This window comes from Chaetodon trifascialis, chromosome 10 (genome assembly GCF_039877785.1).
Source record: "Chaetodon trifascialis isolate fChaTrf1 chromosome 10, fChaTrf1.hap1, whole genome shotgun sequence".
Lineage (NCBI taxonomy): Eukaryota > Metazoa > Chordata > Actinopteri > Chaetodontiformes > Chaetodontidae > Chaetodon > Chaetodon trifascialis.
The window spans coordinates 24,804,865-24,825,402 of record NC_092065.1 but is presented as its reverse complement, the minus strand read 5'-3'; the positions used below and the strand labels follow the sequence as shown (position 1 = coordinate 24,825,402).

At 43.6% G+C, this 20,538-nt stretch overlaps 1 protein-coding gene across 1 annotated transcript in view; it reads right to left on the bottom strand.

Moving 5' to 3' along the window:
* tmtc2b (transmembrane O-mannosyltransferase targeting cadherins 2b) overlaps nt 1-20,538 on the bottom strand; it is a 94,572-nt gene that overhangs the window by 39,900 nt on the left and 34,134 nt on the right. Inside the window, exon 2 of the mRNA XM_070972464.1 lies at nt 11,418-11,994. Coding sequence (XP_070828565.1) covers nt 11,418-11,994 — 577 coding nt within the window. The remainder of the gene's footprint in view (nt 1-11,417; nt 11,995-20,538) is intronic.

The window sequence follows — 20,538 nt, the reverse complement described above, 5'->3', positions numbered from 1 at the left end:
GCACGGCTATAACGGACTTTTTAAAAATAAAAATCTATCAAATGACAACATGAAAACAAGATGACTGATGAGCATGTGTAATGGGTTGCTCAGAGTGACGAATCCGCAACTCCCCTTTGGCTTTATGCAGAATTATTGAATATTGGAAAAGAGAGCGAATATTGAATATGACTGTGAGTGTGGCTAGTTAAAAAGACTCTGGACTCTCTGTCCAATCAGTGAGTACAAACACTCACTTAAATATGTCACTCAACAATTTGCTCTAAGAATAAAATAAAAATAGAACATAACAGTGAAGCAAAACAAGTTTGAGGTTATACGAGTCATAATACTTTATCAGCGGTTCAGACAGAGAAGACTGAACACACACATACAGACGGTGCTGCTCTTTTTCCAAAGCCCAATTAAAAACATGCAGCTTTCACAGAATATCCTCCCGTGACACTGAAATTCTGTCTAAATTCAACTTATTTGCATTCATAATTACGTTGTGCTGACAAACGGAACCGCTGTATGGATTATGTTCAGAGCAAACATTTGTTCGAGTGAATGAAACACTGCATTTCATGAACCGTGCTGTAATCGCTGGGTGATGGTCGGGGGGGTGGTGGTGGGTCTACAAAGCGCAGGACTGCGAGACCAGAATCCAGGCTTCCAGAAAGACGTTCAGCATCAACATTAGCCTCCTCGGTATGTTCAGTGACAACATTTCCTCACTATGTTAACACAAAGCGTCATTTGTGTTTCCTTCTGAACATATTTGCTGTTGTTAATTAGCTGTGCATCAATGTTATTTGTAGGAGACGAGGCTCCCTCCAGGTAGAATTAACTCAGAATAACAAAAAGACACTGCTTAGCTAATTTGTAAAGGAACGGAGCCTCACTTACTGTGAGGACCTTGGACGTTTAAACAAAGACGGTCATTCAAAAATGGCCACAGAGACAGAAATATGGACAGCACTCGAGAGGAAATGACAGAAATAAAGAACAGACAAAAAGAAAGAGCAAAAGAGGCCGAGCTCAAACAGAAAACCGAGAAACCATTCACATCGTGGGAGTATGCTGGGCATACCAGACATCCTGCTGTAGGTCTCTGAGCCTGCACGCGGCTCTGTACAGGCTTGAACTCACACAAGGACATTATAAGTCAATTCTACACAAATGCCGTGAGATTACCAACGAATGTGAGGATTAAGAGAAGAATTCCCAGAAATCCAACACCTGTATGTCTCCTTTTGGTGCAACACTCAATCCGTGAGACGCGACACAAAAACTTTTCTACATCTAATCAATTACATTTGTTAAACTCAACACTGACGGGTTTCAAAGCCAATCTGTACATAAGTAGAAATAATATAACTCAGGATTTAATGAATGTGAGTCTCTGCACAACAGAAACGACTGTTTACAGACCCTATGTGGAGGAGGATTCTTTCCACATTTTGCATCCATGTTTACGACCGGTGGATTGTCCGGTGTGGCTTCGCTTCACCGCTGCGATAATCATTCCAATGTGTCACAGAAGAGGAATTAGAATTGGACGTGGGCCAGGGTCCATTTCGTACCCACGGTCGACTGAATGCTGAAGGACAAAAACTGCAACTCAGCAGCTAAACAAGAAAGACTGGAAAGCAGAAAGTACAGTAAGAGCAGGAATGAGGGGGAAAACAGCTGAAGAGCAGCACTCGCATCTCTCACAGCCGCACCGGCGCACGCAGCACACCGCATGTTCTTATCGTACAGGTTTCTGAAATTCACTACACGACAAGACGGCTCCGCGGCTGCCCATCCATCACTTTGTTTTAACGCTCGCTGTGATATATGAGAGCGCATATAACATGAGAGTGTAACAGCAGACCTCAAGTTAAACTGAGAAATGGGATAAATAAACAAGGGAAGCGAGCAGAAGAGGGTTTTGGAAAAGTTCAGATCTGAATCCAGAGACAGACCAATCTGCTGAGATTTATTATTCGGAAGTCACAATATCTTCTTTGTGTTGAGCACACACACAGCAGGCATTAACCTGAGTCTTGCATCCTGACTGTATCTACTATTGTTCAATTGATGGCAACTCCAATTTCTGCACTGTGATCCAATCCCAAACCTCATGTGACAACTGTGCAAAGCCTCCACACCCTCCTCTTTGTACTGCACACGGCCCTTCAAACGTAATGGTCATGGACTGTACAGGGATTTTTTTTTTAATTTCACAACAGCAGAAATCAATCAACTCAAAACCCATGTTTTTTTCTTGCAATCTGTCTTGTTGCGACACTCCAATCGACACTATGAACAGGTACTAAAAGGAGAAGAAGAGACAGAAACCAAATGAGGGAGGAAAATGAAAATTATACTAATCAAATGAATAATTAATGTTGGAAGTACATGAAATCAGCGTGAGCAGCCATATATTTACATACAGTTCGCACTTAAAGGGACTACACATGCAAATTAGCTTGAAGCTATAAAAGCCACAATAATAATAATCTAACTAACTATGGTGTTGCAGGTGTCACACGTGCTCACAGAGGAACCCATGTTGTTTCCATGTCTGGAACATCGGCTTGGTCCATGGGTCCATCCCCTGTCTGTGCATGTAAGACAGAGCATCAGTGGCTGGTGGTTTGTGGGGGGGTGACAGGCCATCTGACAGAAGCACTGCACTCTCTTTCTCTCCCTTTCTGTCCCCCGGCTGCCCCATCCATTAATGTCTCTCTGCCTCGTCTTGAACACATACTTGCTCCGTCTCCTTCGCACATGCTCCGTTCCTCTTCAGCTCTCTTCCTCTGCGCTGGGAGCGCCTGCAGTGATGGTAGGACCTGCTGGAAAACGCAGCAGCCCATTGTAGCAGCATGTATCAGGGGGGATTTCTGCTCGCTCTCAACCTATTCAGGTAATAGACTGGACCGCTCTGCCTCGAGGAGCGGCTGCGAATATTACAGGATGTGATGCCGATGCAGCGGTGAATTTGTTTCCCTTTCCGGTGTTTGTTGACAGTGGCCACTTGCCCGTTCCTCATCTGAATGATTTCATTTCTCTTCCCCATCTGTAAGATTTTGACTGCAGTTTATAGTCCAGTGGATATCTGGTCGTGTGCTTGTTTTGATTAGGATTCCTAAACGCCGCATCAACAGTGCTGAGCACACAAACAACTAACATGAGAAAATTCCCAAGAGGGCTGTAACCCCGTCATAAGGCATCGAGCTGTTTCCGCTTCTATGCTCATCTTTTTGTGGAGCTTTAAATAACAATAACTCATAAAATGTCTAAAAGCTAATGGAGTTTGTTGACAACTGCGATTGTGCACTGTGTGTAAAATCATGTATATAATCAAACAATATGTTTTGGATGAAATACTCCATTGAGTTTAATTAGAGCAACAAAACTACATCATTCACAGAGAAAAAAAAAGTGGATTCACTCTGAAGACATGTCAACATGAGGCCTCACAAAGGCTTTTCCTACACTGTTGTTTTTTTTCCTGTACAGTAGCTGGAAGTCTCAAGTGATGCAGTTCTGGCTGACTGGTTTTACATGCCAGTTTATTTGCTGAGACCATAAAAAGGAGCCATAAATAGGAACTATGGCCGGCAAGTGAAACAAAGACCTGAACTATATTTCACTTGTGTTGAAGTTCTAAACTATAATTTGCAAAACTTTCAATGTAAAATATCAATTGACCTTAGAAAGGGTTGGAAGAGTCCGTCCAATTTTGGTTCGGGACACTCCGACAAGCAAAAGATGTGAAAAAAAAACAAAAACAAAAAACAGTGAAAGCATGTCACCGTTAAATAAATAAGGCACATTTCTTTCCTGTGAGTCTGTTATTTGCTGGGATAATTCTGGGTGAATCAATTATCCCTTGTGAGAGCTTAATGATTTTGGGAAAACACACAAACCAGCAAATCTATACATGTCTCCATTAAGACGACCGGTGCATGCATGCAACAATGCTGTGGGACACTGGAGCTGTGGGACATTCCTTTCCACAACTGAGGTCTTACATAACACGCCACTATCGATTCACTGACATACTGGCTATAAAAAGAACGGGGCATGCAATAATTTGCAGCGAGGAGCGAAGCAAGGGACAATGTGGAATCTTTAAGCCTCGTGCTATATTTCACAATTGTTTTTCAGAGCAACTCAAGGCTTTATTTGAGTGGGATTTATTCTTTCCATTTCCACCTTCCCACAGCCGGCAAAGCCCGGGTCACCTCGCTGCCTGTCCTTGGCACCCTGCCTGTCAGGTTCGCTTATGCCTGATGGACGGTAGGCTCATGCAAACCCAGCTCAAGTCACTTTCTATCACTGTGGTTGCACTTGCCTCATTTTACCCCAAAGCGAAGACATTCAGACCTGCGCAGTCATCTGTGTTCCCTGCTACCCTGCTCCTCGACGCGCAATCACACAGAAAAATAGAGTCTTTCATTCAGGTTTTCAAACCAAATTAAAAGAACAGTTTGACAGGTTGGCAAATATGCATATTTTTGTTTTTTTGTTTTGTTTAATCCAGAAACAAAAAGCGACACCTTGTGGTTTGAATGTTACGTGCGGGATAATTTCTTTGTCCTGCACAGTATCTTCCTGGAGTCTCAGTCAATTGTCCAGCAAGCTTCAGACTAGTTATTTCCCTTTGCTTCTACTTTTTGTGCTAAGCTAACCTCTGTGGCTGTTAGGCTTAGCTTAATATTGAGCTACTGTATGGGTATGAGAGTGGTGTCTTCTTATCTAACTCCCGGCAAGAAAGCCAATATTTCCCAAAATGTCGAACTATGCTGAACCTATGTTACCTTTTGTTTTTCTATAAATGCGCATCCATTATGCATGCCCTCGACCGCACATCTCCATATCCAGACCAGAAGCGGTGGTGTGCATCCCCGTATGAGAAGCAGGTGGGCGAGGGCAGGGGGCACTAGCTGAGCCCACTAGGCTCAATCCATCACACAGTGACAGAAGCCATTAGAGCATGGAGGAGCATCTGTGGAGCCCCAGGTAAGAATGTATTGGCTGGGCTGTGTTTCCTTTTACCTCTTCTAATACACAGTGAGGGTATGTATGGATGTCATATTTTGTATGCAGGGTCTATAGCTCACACACACACACACACACACACACACACACACACACACACACACACACACACACACACACACACACACACACACACACATGCACTGCAGACATGCATGTGTTCGGAGGGACCTCCCATTTCACATCTGCCCTCCCTGTTCTCCTCCAGATCTGACATCACAGAGGTCAGGCCTCCCCGGCCTCACCAGCTCCATGACTCCTGAGCTCTCAGCGCAGGTAAACTCTGTCAACTCCGTCACCCTCCAGACACATAACACACACACACGCCGTAACCAGTGACCTTGCGCTAATAACCAAAGTGCGAACAGAAAATGGGAGGTGTGAAAAGATAAAGCGTGTAAGCATGACATTCGCTAAAGGCCAGCTGGGTCTCGTCCCAGATATGGAAACCATTTTCCAGTGGCTGCGTCATTGGATGTCGGACGTGAACAAAAGCAGAGGAATGTCTCAAGTTTCCCTGAAGATATCTTTGAGCCCTTGAGTCCTGATGGATGTACAGCACTGACATGACATCACCAAGACAATTCCTCTTTGTGTTTTCAAAGGGTTGTTCTCCTCATGGACATGTCAGGAGTGTCAGCCTCCAGGCACTTTGGCTCATACCTGTATGTTAACGGTATCATCTCTCCAGTGAGAAAAGAAACTCACCAACACTTTCTCTTTGTGGTTAAATGTGTAGACTGTACTGTAGCATGCTGTGGCTAAGGAGGTAGCGCGGTAGAAGGTCGGTGGTTCCATCCCTGGCCTCGGCAGTCTTCATGTCAAAGCATCCTTGAGCACACTGAATGTGTGTGAATGGTTAAAGCTCGTAATGAGCAGGTGGCCTAGCTGCCATTGTATGAATGTGTGTGTGAATGGATGAATGCAGGCTTGTGTTGTAAAAGCGCTTTGAGTGGTCGTCGGACTAGAAAAGCACTTTATAAATACAGTCCAGTGACCATTTACAAAAGAGCAACGGAGCCTCATGATGAAACAAAGCAACCCCTCAAAGGAAAGGAGTAAAACTGTACTGAAGATGTTTTCAGTGAATTACAGGGCCAAACAGGTCTTCTTCTTCCCATCACCAGAGCTTGCATTCAGGCCAAATTCGCTTCTTCAATTGTCCAAACATTTTTTTTATTGGTCATTGAGTCCTCAGGACAGACATTTCTTGCATTATGCTATGGAATAAATGCTGTGAGATCACATTAAAAAGAATTCTTTCCTCAACCAATTTAGGAGCTCCAATTGTGTTTCACTATCTCTTTTTGAAAATGAGCCTATTAACTAATGCTGTGCAGGAAACAGTCTCGTAAAAAGCACGTTTTTCCACATAAACTGTGGTTACACCACACACTCGCTCCATTGCCAACTATGCTAGATTTGAATGCTATAAACTCATTGCCTGGGAGTAGCTCAATACATAAGAACACATGGCCATAAATGCTTTAATCAGGCACAAAGGCAACTGGGGAATATCACCACCTTAAAGGTCAGCTTGAGTAAACAATTTAATGACAGGTTTTTTCCACTTTTGAAGACAAGTCTTGGAAAGAACTAATTAGGACACACTGTAAGCTGAACACTGGCACCACTTATCAACACTGTGAAGTGCTGGTGGGTTCAACGCTAAACATAAACACTAATGACTGGAGGGAGGGAAAGGAAGCGGGGTTACGCTTGTTTAAAGGTATATATGACATTATGGATCCTGTAAAGTTACATTGCAACTTTATTCAGGCATATTCAGGAAGAAAGAGGTGTTTTGTATGTATCTTTTAAAAATGCTGATGGCGACTTTTACTCATCTACAGAGCAATGTGTTTTTCCTAGAAAGGTCACTCTGGCATGCAAAGGTTGCGCCAGATCTCTTAATAAAAGCTTTCCTCACAGTTTGGATGACAGGGGATGCCAAGAGCTCTCCGTTAACCCAACATGTGCTTATTCAATTACTGTCAGGGCAGTATTGTTTCCCTCTCACCATCTCTGTTTCCTCTTTGACTCTTTCAGCCGGAGAAGTGCCTGCACTGCTAACATGAGCCCAGACAGAAGTAGCTCTACACTCGTATCGGCTTTTCCGCTGAACGCACTGTATAATGTGGCTAATGTTCAATGTTCACAGAATCTATTGGAGAATATAAAGTTGCCATGCGCTTGTCTAATCCCTTTAAGGATTTTGTATTGCCCAGGGACAATTTAATTTGATGAATGGAAGAAATGGATCCATGTAATCTCTGAAGCTGACATTACACAGACAAAAGCCTGCAAGCAGGAGCGTACAGTACACAAACGAATTACGGTCTATTCAAACTGACAATACGTTGTGACCTAATTTAAACACAGCGCGCTTTAATGTAAGATGCTACAATCCTTAAAGAAAAGCTATTATTTTCTCAGTTTATTTTTACATATGCTTAATTGTAGTGCATGTTTTTCCTGTTCCAAGATCTGTTACGCAACATATAAATCAAGATAATGTCCATGCATTACCTCTTCCCTCTGATTTGCAGGCAGACTCTACAGTTAAAGGCTTGATGAAATGAGTTATGAACCTATACGGATTTACAGCGAAGCCCTCAGCCTCGACTGTCTTCAACCTTCAAACCACACACACAAGCTGGAAGGACACAATGGGAGATTTGCAGCAGATATAAAACTGTAATGTAATTGACTTGGCGCGACAATCAGATAAGCAGCACCATTTCCAACATTAAAAGTCAAAAGACTACAGCTGAGTGGAGAGCTCGGTGATAAAACGCAGCGCCGGTCCATCTGACTGAAGGATAAGTTTTATGTACTCAAACCAGAGAAACATGAAAAAGCTCCTTTTTCATGCTTTTATGTGCCGTTTCCCCCTTTGCACCCAGCATTGTTACAGTGCTGCTTTCCCATTCATACACTTAAGTTCTGGGCCAAGTTTTCAGCACCTGATAGATCTCGAGCCTGACTTGGGGGAGGAAACTGTATTTATCTTCACTGAGATCATTTTCGGCTCTGTACACAGCTAATGTTCGTGCAGGCATTTGGAGACTGGACTTGCCCTGAGGAATAACTCCCTTTGCTCATCATCAGTCAAAGTGGCTGCCTCTCTCCACACAGACAGAGAGACGAATGCACACGCTGCTCTGGTGGAAACTGTTTAACATGAGGATCATGTCGCAATAATACTCATACATGTGAACATATGATCATAGAGCAGTGTTAGATTACAGGCAGACAAGTCTTATATGAAAGAAACCTCCCAAGTTAATGTGATTGAAGCGATGATGACAGCTCTCTGTCTGTGCTTCCTTTTATGTTGTCTGTGGTGCGACTAAATGACATGCTAGGATAATGACAACTGTCAGCTCAAAGTTGCATGTTAGGGAAAGAAAGCCATATATGGCAGCCTAACCTCCAGAAAAATATGCTTCTTTACAGTTTCTCTCAACAGAATGAAGAACGGTTAGTTGTTTTGCAGTGTTTTCCCAGAGTGCCTGACAACCCACACACTACCTTATTTGCCTCCCCAACGCAAAGCTACCCACTGTGAGACAGCTACAGCCTCACGTTTCCTCTTCGCTGCAAAAAGGGATTTATCTTTTTCCATTCTATCTAATGTCTCAGTTTTGTTAAATTTGTCATTTAGCAACTTGTTGGACATGATACTGACTATTTTTCTTTGTGATTTAAGTATGAAATATAGAGACAGCCGGGACGGTTGCAGTGTGCAATGATGAAAATAAGGACATACAGCTGCAACTTTGGTAAATATTATTTTGCTAATGCTTCAAAATTAAGAATTGGATTATCAATATTATCCATATCTTACAAATGGCTTTGAAGTAATGAAATCATTTTGCAGCTCTAACTGTTAAAGAAAACCCTGCTGCTTTCACTAGAGATGTCTTAACATCACAAAGGTCTCAGGAGAGAGGCAAATGTTTGATTTTCAGCCTTATAACTACAATTAACTTGCTGTCAAAAAATAACAAATAGAATAAAAAAAAAAACAGGTTCAATCAGTGTAAACCAAAATATATAAAAAAACAAATTCTACATTTTCCAGTGCAAAAGGGACTGATTCATGCTTCAGTCTGTACTATTTTTTGGGCTCTTTTAACTGGATTATCCAAGAAACTGAATAGAGTTCAGCATGTGCACAAGGAAAAGAGACTAGATCACATGCACTCTGGCAGCTTTACACTCGCTCCTTGTCTCTTTTACAATCGATTTTAAAATCTACTACTAATTTACAAGCCTCTGAATGGTTTCGCACATCAACTCTGCTGTCAATATCTCTAAACTCCACCTTAGGTCATTGAAGACTGCAGCATTAAATGTTACAGCAGTTAAGACGAAGACGTGTGGAGAGGCAGCCTTTATTTATTTGAGCACAACTGCAGAACTGCTTGCCCATAAACCTTCAACATTCAAGCTGCAACTGTAAATTCCCTCAAGAAACAAACAAGATTTATCTTTTAAAACTTCTTTTTATGTAGTTTCTTGTTGCCTCACTTATTTTTCTGAACTTCACTGAATTCTAAATTGTTTGCAAACTTTTAACATTTTTTATGCAGTTTTATGTAAAGCTCTTAGAGCCGCATAATGTATGAGAATCTATCTACTTGCTATTCTTATGATTGCCAATGAACAAAAATATATTTACTCAAAAACTTCAAAGCATTAGAGCAAAAACCCTCAGCTATATTACAATCACAGGAATCCAGAAGCTTCGCTGGATGTTGCCGTGCTGTAGCGGAACACATCTGCCCCTCGAGACGCATGCCAAGTTAGTTAACCATGATGGCACACCATGAAAGAAATCTGCAGGGCTCGCTCCGTGCCAGAAGTGTAACTATCTGCCAGTCTGCCATTTTTTTCCCAAAGACAACCGGATCAGCAGGCTTTGTGGATTTTCAATCAAAAAGTTGAAAAACTGTCAGCTATGAGGCATCATCTCCTTCGGCCCTTCTGGCCCCGTTTCCTCTCTAGTCTAGCCATGCCTGACAAGCCATTAGAAGGCCTGTCTGCCCGCGGCAATGGATGGGCCATACTCCAGAGGACACGGGGAGTCAGATAAGGCTTAAATCATGAGAGGACAGCGTGGAGAAGACGGCAGCAGAGGCCCTCACGCTCCTCTTCCACAGTACGCTGAGCAGTAAAAGGGAGAGGCTGGATTTGCTCTTCAATGAACCATTTTCTCACTTTGTTTCTGTCTTTTTTTCCCTCTCTCCTTGCTGACCCCTCTCCCTCCTCGCCACACAACATTTCTTTAAGTGCTGTTCTTTGCTGGGGTGTGCCGGAGAGCCGGCTGCTCTGGAGCCCTTTTGTCACGTTTATCCACATGTCTTGTTGAATTTGTTATGATGGGTAGAGACTCATGGATGTCACATTGACTAGACAGCCAACAGTAAACACTTCTGACAGGAGCTGTTGGGGAAAAATGCTACTTAATGACTGAATGCTTCAAAAGCGACAAGAAAATAGAAAATGGGCGTCGCTTTTTGTTATCTCAGCAATTTCTTTTGAAAAATGTATTCATTTTCTTCACTTCCTCTCACTGTGGACATAGAAGCAAACTCACACCCACACAACACATTCAAACACACACATGAACTAATAACACAAACAAAAGGAGGAACACTCCTGCTCATTTTTCACTGTTATACTCTACAAAGACATCATCAATTTCGAAATAACTAACACTAATGGGTCGATTGACTATTAACTGTCACACTGGGTTTGATTTCATTAACTTCCTTTTGACTAGAAAACAATGTGTGTGGCTGGTTAAGGTGGAGCCACATGAAGGAACAGATCGGGATTCAAACAGGCAACATCGTGAATTATACGTCAGGACTTGTAGTGTGTAGCAGACCAGATTATCGTGGATTTGCACATTAGGATGAGTTTATTCCTGAGGCTGAAAGGATGAAGGTTATAAGAATTTGAATTTCAGCAATGAAACTCCCTCCTCCTGATTACTATAATGGTTGTTCATAACCATAATGATAGTCATCATTCTCATTACATTCATCTCAGATTACCCATCAATGGATGCATTCATGATGCCTTCTGCACACAGAAATAAAGGTTCTGTTTGCTTTCCTTTCCCAACATGTGTCCTTCCTTGCATTTGATGGGGAAACACAACAATATGACTTGAATGACACAGCTGTGCATACACGGGCAAATGTTTTTCGAATCATATTGCGATGAAATGCAAACAAGACACACACATAGGCACACACGCCATTATCAACTTTCCACTGTTTGCCAGATCATTGAGAATCCGAGAGCGGGTGCATGAAATCAGATACACGTGAAGAGGTAACACCACGAAGCGAGAACAAACTATTTACCTTGTAGAAGAGTATGATGACCTGTTGCAGTTTGAGCCTGTGGAAAACGCAGACATCGTACAGCGCCGATACAGCCAGGACGGTCACTCCGAGCTCCTTCCACAGCATGCTGCATGCAGCGCAGCCCAGGCTGCCCAGGAACCAGGCCACGAGCCGCCACGGCCCAGCGTAGCCCCGCAGCTTACAGTGACGTATGTAGCACAGCAAGGACAGCAAGAAGAACAGGGCAGCACCTTCATCGGCCCGGCCCACGACACCCGCCACCGCCTCAGTGTGGATGGGGTGAGAGGCGAAGAGCAGGCCGGCCAGCAGGCTCCACAGGCCCCCTCCAAGCAGCAGACGAGCCAGGGAGGTAAACAGGCCCGTCACGGCCCCGTGGAGGGCCACATTGACCAGGTGGTAACCCCATGGCTCCAGCCCACCCACAGCGTGGTTGAGGCGGAAGGAGAGGGTGCAGAGGGGTCTGTAGGACTTATGGCTACCACTGTGCGTGAGTAAGGTGCCCCAGAAGTCATCGTAGAAGATGTTTGTCCAGGGGGTCTCTGGAAGCAGGTCCTGATTAGTCTTGATTGCACGGCTGTAAAGAGAACAGGAAAAGATTAGAAGAGGATGACGTACAGTATATACTGAAGATGGATGGATGGATCAAATTCAATATTTGATGCAGTACTGAATGCTGACATTGTTGCGAATTCAATTAATGTCACACTGCTTCCCTGTCTGACCACTTCACCGCTCCGCCTCATTCAATGAAAGCGGTTTGTCTGAAAACAGTGTTTATGGTATACAGTATTTCTTCTGGCAGTGCACAGCGGATCCTCTGAGGAGGATGCACAGCTATTCTTTACCAGTGCGGACTAAGCAGAAAATATAGGTTACTATGAAATGAAACTTTGCATTTGCTTACAGCTTTACTCTGAGAGTGTGGTCATGTGGCATTCACAAACAGAAAATCAGAGGGTGAGCTTCAGCCTCTGGGCAGCTTTGCCACCACAGCCACAGCTCTTATAGCTGTGGACTCGGGGATTAAGCAAGAGCACCACACCCTTAACCACAAACAAATACTGGCACGCAGTAGGGGAACGCCATGTTGGCAAAAAGCAGTTTTGGGAGAAGGCGAGCTGTAGTGACCATCAACACGGCAGCTCAGAGTCTTTCATGCAGGGGATGAAGGAGCAGTGGTGCAAAACAGAGAGATATGTCCATGTATAAGGATATTTCTAAACACCAAATGTGTACTTTCAGCCAGTACAGGCAAGCATGGCCATTAAGTAAGGGGCAAGCTAAACTTCCCCTCTGTCAGTGTTGAACCTGCGTGACCTAACGATGTGATCAGCCACAAGCTGTGCGTATCAATGGCTGAGGGAGGGAGGGAAAAAAAGAAGGCATGTTTCTCCCTTCAGAAGCGTTAAATCGTTTTCATATCTTTCCTGCCACGTTACGAGGTGACACAGCCTCTGCCGCTTTCGCTGGGAGATGGCGACGATTTGAAGGCAACACAATGAGTCGAGAGCAAGAGGAGAGGGAAGGTGGACGACAATAGAATAACAGAGGGGCTGTAATTAAAGGCGTGATAGATGGGACATGACACGTGATAACAAGCCAAGTGCACCAGGTTGTAGTGTGTCCTCACGGCAGTCACAATTAGCGCACTCAATTAGCTCAAAGAGAGATGGGTGGAGAAAAGGTGGGAGGGAGCGACTGACAGCACAAGAGAAGAAGTGACTTCATCTGGGAATAAAAAAACACAAATGTGAGAAAAATGAATAAAACAAAAGAGCAGTTTGCTCAAAGGTAATGAACGGCTTCCTCAGCTGCTCTGAAGCTCTTAAGCCAAACGCTGTACCATGGCAACACACACCTCTCTATACCAGAAAGCTCAAGGGGGGTTTGGTGCAGTGCTGTGGGGTTTGAAGCATGCATCAGATCACAAAATGAACCAGCTCTCTCTGAGAAGGCTGGGCAGACACAGCTCATCTCATGATGGATCTAAGGGAAATACATATTACCTGGCCTCTGGATGCTGGACGGGGCATAGAAATAATCAGCTGGGATGTAATAGAAATGCCTTGGACGTCAGCCCACAGATGATTGGGTTTCTCTAGCTTCTCTGATGGACTGATGGGGGCTCCAGCCCTCCATCAGCAGGCTTAGGAGATGGTAGCCCAACTCTCCATTTCATGACTCAGATGTGCCAGTTTATTTCCTCTGGCCCATTTGTCAAGTAAGATCTTCATTCCACCGCAAGATGCTCACATAAGAGGCATTATGGTGCAATTACATCTCAAACCAATTTTGGAGGCAAGTGCGCTCTTTTTCCACTGCACTGTGCGGTGGAGCCAGTCATGCCAGATACATTATATATTACCTCAAAACCACACCAGATTTTTCTGGCAGCAAAGCACAAAAAGCCAGTGCCAGTCGCTCTAAAGCCACCGTGCACCGAGTCACTGTGCAGGAGGTTCACCTCTCACATCGGCTCCTGCTTTTATACCACAGAGGCAGGCGAGCACCTAACTGGTGAACTTGCAGAGAATTGAGGAACGGAATAAAAACAGGGGGGTGTAACCTCTTAACCCACTCTGCATCAACTACCCAAAGCAGATGAATGGGATACACACACAGCTGATTTAACACATTTGCATTATAGTCCAACTAGTCATGCTCAGTCTTCCCAATGTATGGCAAATCATTAATCCTCTACAAGTCTTCATCATCATCAGACCCTCTTCAACTACAGGGCCAGCTGGAGAAGTAGATTGAGTTTCTGCGGCCGGCCAGGCCCATTTATCAGTTGAGCTGACGGCTGGGAGGACCTCTCTGTGCACTGCAAACCTTTTCCAGCCGGGAGCACATTCCTCCCCCCAACCGCGCCAACACCCCGACTCCCAGAGGAACGGCGGGATCATGTGATCACTAACAAGAGAAGCCCCTGCAAAACTTTTCTAGCTCCCATTAGTTTGGAGCATCTACTCCTCGCTGCCAACCTCAATTCCTCCACGATTGATCTGGATCTCAGTCATGCACCTCAATCTGTCACAGTCTGTTTGTCACAATGTGGACTGAAACAGTGAGCGAAGTCAGGAAGTTTTATCCTTCTTTGGATTATTTTATGCGAGCACAGTCTTTGATTATTTAGGTAAAGGCTCATTTACTTACATATGCAAGAACAGCATGAAATATGCAAGAAGGATAATGTTATTCTGTAAGCTCTCTGTGCCTATGCATGTGCTATACACAACGGCACTAATTGGAGTAACTGTGGTGAGCCACGACACCCTTGAAATGTTAACAGCATTTCCTCAGCTCAATATTTTTAGAAGAGTGTAACATGACTTCACCAAATCAAAGAAGTGCGAATCCCGCTGAACGGAGAAAACAAAGGCAGCACAGCTTCTGCTGTTCATATTAAAGGCCTGACTAACTGCTGCGAGCTTCACAAAAAAGATGACTTTCCCTCCAACAGCTCTTCAGAAAGCACAGACTATGAACATTTTTATTACTTAAAAGTTATTCCTTATTCATGACCAAAGTATTTGTTTTCCATTCACACCAAGGCCGTTAGGCAATAGCTTTTTTATTATTCAATTATGTAATTTAGTATTTGTATAAATGAGCCTCTAATGAAATTGCCAACCAATTAATTATAAACCCAGATTACAGCAATTTCCTGTGTGGACGTACTCCGAGCCCTTTCTGCTGAGGGCAAAATCATTTCAATGAAAAAAGACAACAATCCTGCTACCTGCTTTTCATCTTATCTGTGAAACAATCATGTGAGAGCTAACCTCTTTACCCCCGAAACAGTTTCACTTATGACGTGAACGCACCAGCAAGGTGGTGAAAAATATCCAGGTCCAGTGACTATAGGATCCACATACTGGGGCTATCTAAAATTGAAAATTGATTGGCTTTTCAGTGCAGAGTCTAAGCACTGGGCGCACAGGAGATGAGAGTGGATATTACAAAGGAGATTGAAAACCAAGGACATGTCATCAGGTTTTTCCTTTTACAACCGCTCAATGAATTTGAGATGAAGCTGTGAGTGAAATAAAGCGGTGTGGCCAGAATCAAGCATCAGGAAAAATCCTCCAAAGCCTGAAGGAAAAAGTACGTCAAAATAAAAGGCAAACTATTCTCACAACAGAATGCATACCAAAGCTTTATGTCCCACTGAGAGGCAGTGAAAACACTGAAGAAGCGTGAAGGACATTTAAGGACAAATTACCATTCCCATGATCCTCTTTCAGCCATTATTGGATGAATTTGCCAAAGAAAAACTTAAGCTAAGGTTAAAGTAACAGCATTTTTGGAAATATGACTCATTTACTTCCTTGCAACGAGTGAGATGAGAAGATCAATACCACTGTCGCACCTGTCCCTTCAATATGAAGCTGGCGAGCTTGCTGTTAGCTTACCTTAGCTTAGCTTGAAACCGGGAGAAGCAGCTAGCATGGTTCTGTCCCAGTATGACAAATCCTGCCTACCAGCACCTCTAAAACTGGCTAATTAACACACTATATCACTCCCCACATTCTTGGGGATGTATGCCAGACTGTCTTGACCTAAAGCAGTGACTTCCTGAAGTCTCCACTTCTTACCTGGCATCCTCATGGTGAGGAACAGACTTCAGGAAGGCACCGCTCCCTGCCAAGAAATAGTGCCTGTGTTTCCAGTCTTTACGTTAGGCTAAACCAGTGAGCTGCTGGCTCCAGCTTCATACTGTATTTACCACACATCAGAGTGGTATCGATTGTTTCATCTAGCTCTTGGCAAGCAAGTGAATGAGTGTATTTCTCAAAATGTCAAACTACTCCTGTTGTTTTAGGGTTATGTGTTGGCAGTTCAGTGTTTAGTTACATCTGAACATCGTTACCAATGTGGTTAAGGTTTGAGGAAAGGCTTCAGTCTAAAAGCTCCAATTTCACTAAAGTAGCACTCTTTGTAGTTGAACCTGTTAAGCCAATATTTCTACCTTCCAGTGTGGTGCTACCGGCTGGTTGGTGCCTAATCCTTTTAAATCTCTAAGAATCCGCGCCTGGAAAATGTATTTGCATTTCAAGACTGATTGAACAAACGTTCACCAGAGAACAAATGTTATTAAAAGAATAACAACACACCATTAAGACAAATTATTCCCAAAGATCCCAACAAGTTTCACTGATTTCTGAGGCTATTACACAAGAATGACAGAAAAACAAAACACATGAGAAAAAGAGGCAATATTCACACTGATTCCACTGCAGGTGACATGAGTTCAGACTGAGCAGTGCCCAGTTCGGATACTGAAACACTGAAGAGAGAGTCAGAATACAAGGCATATAAAGATTTCTATTTGTGACAGCATGTGAAAAGAAAATCAACTCTGGTGGGAGCTTGGGGTAAGTGATCGAAAGTCTGCCAACTATATGTCATCAGCCAGCTTCAATATCTGAAAGAGGCACAGTGGTATTTTTAGACTGCCCACAAAGACACCGGGGTAGCCCGCTCAGTGTTTCCGGCAGGCTCTTTTGTCTAATGTTTCTTCCCATGGGCACGCTAGCAGGTCATTAATGGCATACCTCCACCGCACTTATGGTACCTAATATAAAAAAAAGGATTTTCCTGCATCCATGACAACATATTCAAATCCTTTTCATCACTAATATGTTGCATAAATACGGAAATAAACCAAAACGAATGTCTATTTAATGCCCATTTAACAACACATTTCTGCTTTCAAATCTTTTCATGCAATGAAAGTTAAATAATGTCCTATTTTGTGTCTTCAGGCTGCTGTGATTAATGTGTTCAGTGGCATCAGAAAAGCAATCCAACTCTCGAAAAGCTCATTTGAATACATTAATTATTAACGCAGACAGTGATGGAGATGAAATGCTCAAAGATTGGGGGGAAATAATTTGCCAAATGAGAGAGAAAAAAAGGACTACTTGAAACATTGTTACAAATAGCTTCTTAAAGCAAGGGGATACGGATGAGACCCGCAAGCCACTGGCAACAGACGCCAAACAAGAAAAAATTTAATCAAGCTTTATATTTTAAGACAAGCTCAGCCAGAGAGGAAAAAAAGCACCTGGGTCCCATTCACCATGGAGAGAAAGACCAAATTTGTTTTGGACTACATTCAGAGCCCTCTATTGTCTCCATATCTTCGGGCTAAACTGTAATTGTTAACTCCAAAATGTTGCTGAATGCTTTGATATTTCGGCTCTGACGGGAGGACGAGGAGCGCAGTGACGAGGAAGGTCAGAGAGGACAGAGGAAGTGGTGGCAGGGCTGCTGGCTGTAGCCAACACGCCACCACTGAGGGCCTCGTAAAATCCCTATTGTCAAGAATGAATGGCTGCTTTCTTCCATTTGACACATGTGATTAGTAAGCCTGTAATAAAAGCCCCTGATAAAAGAAAACAAGGAGCTTCTTTTTTGTTTTTTCACACAAAAACAATTTTTTAGTATGACAATTGTTTGACACTTAGGCAGAAGAAATATCTCATGCTATTTCATCTAAATTCATGGAACTGAAAATACATCTGGAGTGAAAAGGAACATTCACTTTCATCTTTTCCCCTTCAAATTAACCAATATTGTATTAATTTGCAGTACCAGAAAAGAATGTGATTGAATTTGTGCAGTGCTGTCTTGTTTTCACCATTCCTGAGAGCACATTAAGCAGAGAGCGTTACACTATTAATCCCGGCTGTGGACACCTGATGCCTCCCTCCATCATTGTCCGTGCGGTGGACAATCAGGATAAAGGTCAGGGACTGCAGTAATTAGGGGTGTAGTATGTGGGCTGAATGCACTCTGCACGCCTCATGAACAAGTTTTCCTTCAATATTTTCACATTGCATAGTTTGTGTCATTACTGCATTATATATGCTGACTTTTTCTGTGGAGATAAGCCACTTTCCCTCCACTTGCTTCCTCTACATTTATAAAAAAGTGCAAAGTCAGTCTGACTCTTTGATTCTGAGCCACTGGCACCATAACCTTTAATTAAATCATTTTTATTTTAAGTTCACGTTTTAAGATGAGGCTTCTTCAAGTCGCACCTTACGCATTTGATCATGGAAAATAAACGCCCTCTCAATAAAACTGATGAAAAATAAAACCAACTGTTGAGAGTGTATTTTTTTTGTCATACTGCAAAGGGCCATGCATGTAAAATGCATAAAATGAGATCTCTCAAAAGCTCACTAAAAAGGGTCATAGTGTCTTTCAGAGTGCGACACGCAACGCTGTGTCTAATTCAGCCTGAAGCACTCCCTAACGAAGTGAAACAGGTCTTCCCTTCAGGGAGGGTATTTGCATTGCTCCACTGGCACAATCATACACACTCAGTCCATTTCATGGCACAGTAAACAAGCAAACACTGGGACACTGAGTCGGGGCAGGCTCATCCTGCACTGCAGTGTGTTTTAGCTTGGTGAATACCCGCGCCTGCCGTTTAGCATCCCTGATCAGCTCTTTGTGCTGTATTGGGTGGGCACAGTAGGGTATGACCTGAATGCTGATCCCCAGAGCTAACCAGCCAGCAAACCAACCAACCCGTGAGTCACACTTCTGCCCAGCCAACCAGCCTGACGGAGCAGGAATCCTGGCAGCCCTGCACTGAATCCTGTGGTGTTAAGTTGCCAGGGGCACATATGAGTCCTGCTCAATCGCCTGATGTCCAGCAGAGGCCTGAGAGCCACAGCCCTGATGATTAAGCTGTCTGGAGGTCTGTCTCCATTACTTTCTGACCAACTAGACATCAAAACAGTTCCAACCCTTAAATGATATTTTGTAGGCAAAAGAATCCAAAACTTCCGTTAATACAAATGGAAGCATCACATTTCATTGGGGTAGAAATCAATGGCTGGGGATGATGCTGCTGCTCTTCATATTAAAGCAAAAGAAATCTCCATCAAACCAGGAGCATTCCAAACAAATCACCAAATGTCCAAGTCACATGTTCAGGCCAACTCGTGTGAGGTTTACAGTCGATTCCACGTGTAGGAGCCAATTACAGGAGCTGCCTGTGCAGGGCAGAGCAGGGAGATATACACTCTGATTATCGCATCCAATAAATCTGTCAGCATGTGCAGGGCTGCGGCAAGACACAGCGAAGAGCTGCTGGGTCGCTCCTGTAGGCCTCACAACCACACACCTCTCTTTCTCAGGCATCTCTTTTCTTCTGTCCAAACAGAAACTGCTGCTTTGTATCTGTCACTCCCTCCATCCTTCACTGACTGCATCATCGTGAAGGTGAAGCGGCAGTCAGAGGTAAGAACTTTGCATGGCTGCATCTCAGATGGTTTTCATAAGAGTAAAGGTAGTTTGAGCTAAATGCTAACATCAGCATGCTAACATACTGATGAGACACGAATGTCTGGAGCGACTTTCAGGGGTATCCGTCCAAAGGCTGCTGAGATACAGGACAGACCAGAGGTGAGGGACAATCCGACCCATTGACTGACACTACAGCCACACTAGTGGTCATAACAGAGGACAAATTATTTTAAAAACATAAAGAATATATACCTATAATGAAGGATTAAAATGCTATTAACATTATTAAATTAAGATCTGACCACCAGAATGGGAGAAAACGAATCACTTGAGAAGTCCATCCTTTAATATCTGATCAACCTGACTGTGTTTTGTTTCTTACAATTGGAAAATGTCATTTTCTCAGTGTCTTCTTGGGCTTTTCAGCCAATTTGACACTAAAGTGGAAAATTTAATCAAACAGGTTTTTATTAAATAAACGTCAATGTACAACAAGAAACAACAGCAAGGTCTTTGTTCCCAAACTCGTCGCACCGCCATGTTTCCCCGCAGCGTGACCCATGTCTAATGCTGCGGTCGTCACCCAGGCTCTGTTGGAGGGGGCCACTCCACCGCTCTCCTCCTCACAACAGGAGGGCTTTTGTCACGCTCTGACCTTTTTGGCCACGTGGTAATAAATTTGTTTGATTTGCTCCTCCTCTCCTGTTTAGAGTGCTTCTCCTTGACATGGAGAAGGCGATCAATGAAGGGGAGGTTACTCTTCCTGGGCTTGTGTGCAAGAGCCATCCGACCTGGCCCACCACCAGGCCCTTGACCCACTGAGGGGTTCAGTGAGACCTGCACCAGATGG